Consider the following 7897-nt stretch of genomic DNA (forward strand, 5'->3'; position numbering starts at 1 on the left):
GGAAGAGAATGATCTGGATCCCAAAGAGAAACAGAATCAGGTGTTTCTATTGTTGAGATGTCAGTGAAGAGATTGAGACCCCAAGGGTGAAGGTCCTCATGTGCCTGGTGTCAGCAGCCAGGAAGGGTAGGGCTGGCAACCAGTGATGAGCTGTGAGCCAGGACACCTGGGTTAGGAAGGGGTGGGGAGCTTGAGGAAAGGAGCAGGGTGGGAGCACCCAGCTTCCCTGGATCATTCAAGTGGCATCTGTTGCCACAGAAATAATTAGGAATGAGGGTGGAACTTAGAGGTATGTTGTTTCCACAACCACTGGCTCAGCCTGTTTCTGATGTCCCCCACCCACTAACAGGATAAAGGGCTGGCTGTCTTGAGGCTGAGGGAGTTTCAGAGCAAGATGCAGGGCCATGTTGCAGGGAGCCGGGCTCCTTTGGGCCTGCTCCTGGTCTGTCTTCATCTCCCAGGTATGGAGGCTGTGCCAACCTTTGGGCAGGAGTGGACTGGTGGTCCTCGGGGAACTGGGACTGAGGGAAGAGGTAAAGGTGGGAGTGTGTACAGTTGGGTCCCTGAGGGAGGAAAGAGTTGGCACAGGCAAAGTGGAGGGACTTGAAGCAAAGGGAATCAGGGAGTCAGGGAAGGGAGGGCACTGAGACTAAATATCTGGTCCACTGGCTGCCTCCTCTTCCCCTTCCCTCAGGCCTCTTTGCCCGGAGCATCGGTGTAGTGGAGGAGAAATTTCCCCGAGACTTGGGGATCAACCTGCCTCTGCTTGGACAACCTTCCTTGACCAGCCCCTCCAACTTGGAACATCCTCAGCCCAAACCAGACGCTGGGCCTAATGATTCAGCAAGGGCTCCTCTGAAGCCCAATCCTCCTCCATCACATGGCTCTCAACCTGCAGGAGGTGCTGGGGTACAGATGTGGCCCCCATCTGGGGAGCTGCCCTCCATGGATTCCTGGTCCTCGGAGGACCCTTGGCTGATGATGCCTGCTGTGGTCGAGGACCATGTGGGAGAAGAGCTGCCTGAAGAACCGTCCTACTTTTCTAGTGCGGCTGCCCTCCCTCCGGGCAGTGGGCCTTTGCCTGCAGAGCCCTCTGCACACCCCGCGGACCCCTCACCCGAGGCTTCACTCCTCCAGCAGGACTCTGAGTCTAGATGGCAACTCCGCTCTAATGTGCCGGGCGCCCAGAGAAAAATCCTTGCCCGACCCGGTCCCTGGTCTCCCCTCAATGGGATTCGATGGCCACTTCGGCCTGGTTACCCCTGGGGGGCCCTGAATCCCAGTGTACCTTGGGGAGGTGGAGGTCCTGGCACTCCATGGGGACCAAGGCCCTTGACGTACCCTGTGGGAATCTGGGGTAACAGTAATCAATACCCAAGAACTACCTGGGGGTATCCCGATATCAGATGGAGGATTATTAATTGGTATCCAGGTACTAGCTGGAAGAATATTCATCAACACCCAGGCATTAATCAATTTCCTGCCAGAGTTCTCCGTGCTTCTGGCTCTTATTAGAGCATCCCAGCCGGCTTTCCCAATCCTCAAAACCCTGGGTCATAATGGAGTTAGGAGAATGACAGAGGGGGGGCAGCCCTAAGTTAGAAGTCAGAGAGGGGAGTCCTGATCCCTTCCCTTGCAGTGTGAGCTAAATCAAGATCCTATCAGCTGTTTTCTAGCGTCCTCTCCACTTTCACTGCCTCCCTGCTCCCCATATGCTGATCTCCAATAAAACACAGCACTTACTGAATCCGCTTCTTCTCAGTGTCTTTGTTTCTGCGTGCAAACTGGAGTTTTGTCCATCCCCATTTTCTAGTCATCCTCATGTCCCTCTAGGGTCCTCCTGACACTCTCTTGCTATCCCCATCCTTTGCAAAAGATCAAAGCCCAGGTGTTTGAGGGTGGGGCCTCATGGTCTCATCTGGGCCAAGTGGGAGAGCTGGTTCTAGAATTGTCCTGGAATCTGAAAAGGGGAGGAGGGGCAGCAGGACTAACTGAGGTGGCACCTGTGGCAGGAGGCAAGGGTGAGGTCCAGGAAGTTGGTACCAGGGCCAAGTGGGGAATGAATAGTCTTTGATTCAGAGACACGGAGGGTCAGAGAGAGTCATTTTTGTCTATGCTTACCTTTTCTTCCCAGAAAGTTACGGTTCTTGGAAGTGGAAGAGGCATTGATCTCCCTTACATGCATCGCTTGGTACACTGTGCCCCAGAGAACCACAGACTTTGGGCATTTGCTGAACAAATAGCAGACCTCAATAGAGGAAGAAAGGAAAGGGAGAAGGGATAGGAAGAGAGAAACTTGGAGCCAACAGTCCTGCCTATGGCTGCATTTGATGCTTTTATTCTCAAGTGATGACACAGTCTCTTCTTTTGGTCACACTACCCTCCCTTTGGTTTTCCCAGGAGCTCAGTATCCTTGTACAGGAGTTGGAGTGGGGTGAGGAAGGGTCATTCTAAGAAAGTGCAGAAGGAAGTTAACAGAAGCTGGTGGGGGTGATGGGGTTTCCAGGGGGCACAATTCTGGTGTCCACCCATGTCTTCCCATCAACAGTCACACCACCCTCTATCACCCCAACCTCCTCCCCCAATTCTTTCCCATCCTGGACTCTCACTTTCTCCCTGTCCTGGGGCAGGCGGTTCTGTTTTCAGCACCTGTCTCTTCCACAAGCCCAAGCTCATTCTCAGGCTTGGTCTCATTTCTGTCTGTCCCTCTTTCTGGCTGCCTCCCTCTCACTCCTATTTGCACTTTTAAATTCTGTGTCGGCACTCCCCTCCTCTGTTCCCCACAAGCGCCACGGGAAAGGGACTTTGCTTGTTCACTGTGGGACTCCCAGCACCACGGACAGCATCTGGACCAAGGTCAGCACTCAGCAAACACTGAGTCAACGCACTCGCACTCTCTCTCTGACTCCCCTGTTTTCTCTCTTCTTCCACTTTATTTCTGAGCCACAGGGCTGCACACAGACTCCCATCTGTACTGCTACCATGCCCTTCCCAGAGCCTCACTGACATCTCCCTAGAAACCCCACAAAACCCTTCCTAGCTTGGGAGTGCTCTGTACATTCCATTCTTTCACCTCCATTAACAACTGTGAGGAAGAGGTTGTAAGATAAAGAAACTGAAGCTCAGAGAGATTAAGCAATTTACACAAGGTGACATAGCTAACACATGACAGAGTCAGTGACTCAAACCAAATTTTTCTATCTGTCCAGGGAGTGTTCAAGTATATTATGCAATTAACAAAAACCCATCTAATTTTTGAGTACTTGCTATGTGCCAGACTCTGGACGAATTGCTTTCACAACACCCTTCCAGCTAATTGCCACAACAATCCCATTGTGTAGGTACTGCTGGGCCCATTATACAGGTGGAGATACTGAGGCCCAGAGAGGGAGGTGAGCCAAGGCTGACAGAGGTAACACTGAGCCGAGGGAGTGCAATTCATCCACTACTCGCTGCTGATGGATGGTCCCGGGTAGCCGTGGTCAGCTTTGTCGGACTGGTCTTTGCTTTAGGGTTAGTTGTTGCCATTAAAAAAAAAAAAGTGAGATTGGTCAGTAATCTGTGATATAATAAATGTCCTAAGGTCTGCAGTGGGAGCTGCTGCTCATATACAGATTTTTACATTTTTATTAGTGGTTAATTGGTGGAAGTAGGTGCTGGAGTAGCAGGAGTCATTTCTTGAAGGTTCTGCAGTAGAGAGAGCACTTTGCCGGAAGTTGGAAGACGAGGTTCCCCTTCCATGTGTCCACACAGCTCTCTCTGCTGTGACAATTTGGGCTGGTCATTTGCCTCTGCAGACCTTAGTTTTCTCATCTGTAAAATGGGATGAAAGCAGATGTGCAGTCTACCTCGCAGGATTGTCATGAAACTTAATTAAGATAATGATAGGACTTCCCTGGTGTTGCAGTGGTTAAGACTCTGCGATCCCAATGCAGGGGGCCCAGGTTCGTTCCCTGGTCAGGAAACTAGATCCCACATGCATGCCACAACTAAGACCCGGCCACAACCAAATAAAAAAAAAAAAAGATAATAAATAAATAAATATTTTTAAAAAGATAATGATAAAGTGCATTAGAGACTGAAAAATGGAGCAGGTGTAAGGGCCTGATTATAATGCAAAATGTTGTCTCAGTGAGGCAGTCCTGGTGGCATCACAGAGAAGGAGAGTTCTTAGCCCACAGTGGGCTGGTCGGTGAAGTGGCCGTAGTTGACTTCACGGTTGACTGTTGAGTGTGGTGTGATGCTTCCCCCTGGGAATTACACTCAAGAGAATTATTCCAAGATCAAGAAGGGAGAGTCGGCTCCTCCTTGAACTATTTCATTCCTCAAACAAACTTGTGTTCTCTCAGACGTTTTTCACTTACACACACACTCTCGGGTGATTGTAATAATGGTGTCCTTTATCACATATTTACCATGAACAAAATGTGTTACAGGGTTATCTCAACTCTCACAACAATTCTAGGATGTGGATGTACTTACTCTGATTATTTCTATTTTACAGGTGAAGAGACTGAGGCTCAGCAAGGTTAGGTAACTTGCTGAAGGTCACACAGCCACTAAGAGGTGGAGCTTGGGTATGGTACCATTTGGAAACCACAAGCAAAGTTGGGCAAACTGCACAGAGCAGGTGAAAGCAAGATTCTCCAGCCCCTACAGTTTAATCACCACCTGGAGTCCTTCCTCCGACACGTTCATTTTCAGCCATTTTCATGTCATCTGAAGACCAGCAGGCAGAGTGTGGTTTTGTCTCTCCAGACAAAATGCCTGCCTCTTGTGTTCCTCTCATTCCACTGGAAGGATGTCCCCTATTGCCTTTTTATACCTCTTTCTTTCTTTCTCTTCTTTTCTTTTTTTCTTTTTTTTCACTGTTTGGCAGCTTGCGGGATCTTAGTTCCTCAACCAGGGATAGAACCTGAGCCTTCAGCAATGAAAGCGTCGAGTCCTAACCACAGGACCACCAGGGGACTCCCTCTACCTCTTTCTAGGTCTGCTTTCTCCCTTTGCTGTCAGGAAACTGGTAAACACATCAGGAAGACACTTTATGAGCCCAGATTGTCACACATGAGAGTGAGCACACCAGCCCTCGGGAAGATCAGTCACATGCCAGGGTTTCTAGTTCTGTCCACTCACAGAATATCCTGGTCAAGGAGGCCTGTACAGTCCAGTGGAGGGATAGCGGGAGGAGAATAGGTGTTTCAGGTCTTAGAGGCATGGTCGTGGCCAGGGTAGGAAGGACCATTTTCACATTCTCAGTAGCAATGACTGTTCGGGGTTGTTATTGTCCCCACAGAGATCAGTGGGGTGGATATGGCTTATCCTGAGGTGGTAGTAAAGTTGGTGCTATACCTGCTATTTGGTTTAAAGCAGTGGGCTAGGGGCTTCCCTGGTGGCGCAGTGCTTGAGAATCCGCCTGCCAATGCAGGGGACATGGGTTCGATCCCAGGTCCGGGAAGATCCCACATGTCGTGGAGCAACTAAGCTCGTGCACCACAACAACTGAGCCTGCGCTCTAGAGCCTGTGAGCCACAACTGCTGAGCCCGTACACCACAACTACTGAAGCTCGCGCGCCTAGAGCCCATGCTCCTCAACAAGAGAAGCCACCGCAATGAGAAGCCCGCCCACCGCAAAGAAGAGTAGCACCCGCTCACCGCAACTAGAGAAAGCCCACGTGCAGGAAGGAAGACCCAACGCAGCCAAAAAGAAATAAATTTATAAAATAAATAAATAAAGCAGTGGGCTAGGTTGATGTGAAATAATTTCTGGTCTAATAGGGTCTCCAATCAGGCAAGCCCCACTGTGGAAAGGTGGTAGAAACAAATTGTGAACTAGTTTTGAGACCATTTAGTCTTTCTTGGCCTCAGGAAGGCAGTTATGACTGATTGAGCGGAAGCCGTATTCTTTAGCATCTTTCTTACTGTTGCTCTGTCTCCTCTCTATGTACCTTTTTTCCATGCTTAACTGTTCCCTGGCTACCCAGGACAATCCATCAGGATTCCCCTCTGGCTGGTCTGACCACACATCCCATGCACTGGACTTTCCCCCTTGCCTCACCCCCATCAAAACCCACCTCTCCTGTACCCCATTGCTTTGGGGCTCTCTGTTCACTGTGACATTGTAAGATGCTGAATTCAGAAGAACTAACTCTGTTAGTGATGAACAGGGGTGAAGATGATGAGCCTAGAAAGATAAAACCAATCTACTATGTTAGTGGACCCTTAATTATCTGACCCCAGCCTCCCCTCCTGGAACATATCACCATTGTCTAAAGGACTTTAAGGCATTTCTGTGTAATATAAAGTTTATTACCCTTATGAGTTTGTTAAACAATTAACATTGAAGCACTAAACAACCTTCCTCTGCATACTACTTACATAACTACTACCTCAAAACTTACAGATTTAATAAACCAAATTTTATTCAAACATTGATATTGTTTCACACTTAAACCAATTTAAGCATTTAATTCAGATCTCAAGTCTGATGTGCAAGATTCTCTTAAATGTCTTAAACCCCCTAAGCAGCAAACAAACACAAAAGTTATTATAACATTTACAAAACCAATCACTTCACTTCCACTAAAAATCAGTTATGAAAGCCTAGTTCCATGGATTTAAGATTCTTTTTTTTTCATGCATTTTTATTTTTCAAACTTATTTCTTTATTCTCCTTCTCTTTCCTCTTCTATTCTTGGGTTGGGTTGCCTTTCTAGGATGTCAGTATTTTCTCTTTTTATCCCATCCTGAGGTTTCAGTAAACTTAGGAATGGCATTGTGACCACTTTAGTCTTGTCTGGACATGAGATGTGGTCGCACAGCTTATGATTCAGATCTGGGCTGCTGATCACCAGCATGAGCTGCTCTCTTTCCTTCTCCTTCCCGCCCCTCTTCCTCTTTCTCCTTTCCTCCTCCTCCTTTTTCTCTTCCTCCTCCTCCTTCTTCTAATTAAAGAAGACTAGTTGAGTCAATAAAACTTAAAAAAAACTTTCTTGAGATATTAGTTTACACACCATACAATTTGCCCATTGAAAGTCTATACTTCAGTTTTCAGTATACTCACAGAGTTGTGCAACCATCACCACAATCAATTTTAGAACGTTTTCATTGTTCCCCAGAGAAACTCCGTGCCCATCAGCAGTCACTCCCCATTCCCCTTCCCCTAGCCCTAGGCAACCACCACTCTACTTTCTGTCTCTATGAATTTACCTATTCTGGACATTTCATATAATTAGAGAATGCAATATGTAGTCTTCTGTGACTGGCTTCTTTCACTTAGCACAATGTTTTCAAGGTTCATCCATGTTGTAGCAGATATCAGCACTTCATTCCTTTTTATTGTTGAATTCTCTATTATTTCATTGTATAGGTACAACACATTGTATTTATCCATTCATCAGTTGATGGATATTCTGAGCAGTTTTCACTTTTTGGCTATTATGTATCATGGTGCTATAAACATTTGTGTGCAAGTATTTGTGTAGACATATATTTTCATTTCTCTGGAGTATATACCTAGGAGTGACTTTCTGGGTCACATGGTAACCCCATGTTAAGCCTTTTGAGGAACTGCCAAACAGTGATTCTCCAAAACTGCTTTACCATTTCACATTCCCACCAGCTGTTTATGAAGATTCCAATTTTTCCATATTCTTGTCAACACTTGTTATTATCTGTCTTTTTATTAGAGCCAGCCTAGTGGCTGTGAAACTGTATCTCACTGGAGAATAAAACTCTTTTTAAGTGCATAGATTTTAGAATTTTGCAACCTATTTCTTCTCCTTAATAAAACATACTTAAAAAATCCCTCTTGATCAGTGGATTTTTCCACTCATTATGATATATTTTCCTCTCATTATGATATGCTGGCTTGATCTATTAGCATTATTATATCTTATTT

General features: G+C 46.8%; 1 protein-coding gene across 1 annotated transcript; it reads left to right on the top strand.

Annotated features, from left to right (window-relative positions):
* Positions 1-391: 391 nt before the first annotated feature.
* Positions 392-1560, top strand: CUNH6orf15 (chromosome unknown C6orf15 homolog). The gene is given in 2 exon segments (XM_007449174.1): positions 392-461; positions 695-1560. Coding segments are annotated over 2 exon segments (933 nt in total). The 5' UTR covers positions 392-394.
* Positions 1561-7897: the final 6337 nt, after the last annotated feature.

This window comes from Lipotes vexillifer, unplaced genomic scaffold (genome assembly GCF_000442215.2).
Source record: "Lipotes vexillifer unplaced genomic scaffold, Lipotes_vexillifer_v1.1 scaffold657, whole genome shotgun sequence".
NCBI classification, from domain to species: domain Eukaryota; kingdom Metazoa; phylum Chordata; class Mammalia; order Artiodactyla; family Lipotidae; genus Lipotes; species Lipotes vexillifer.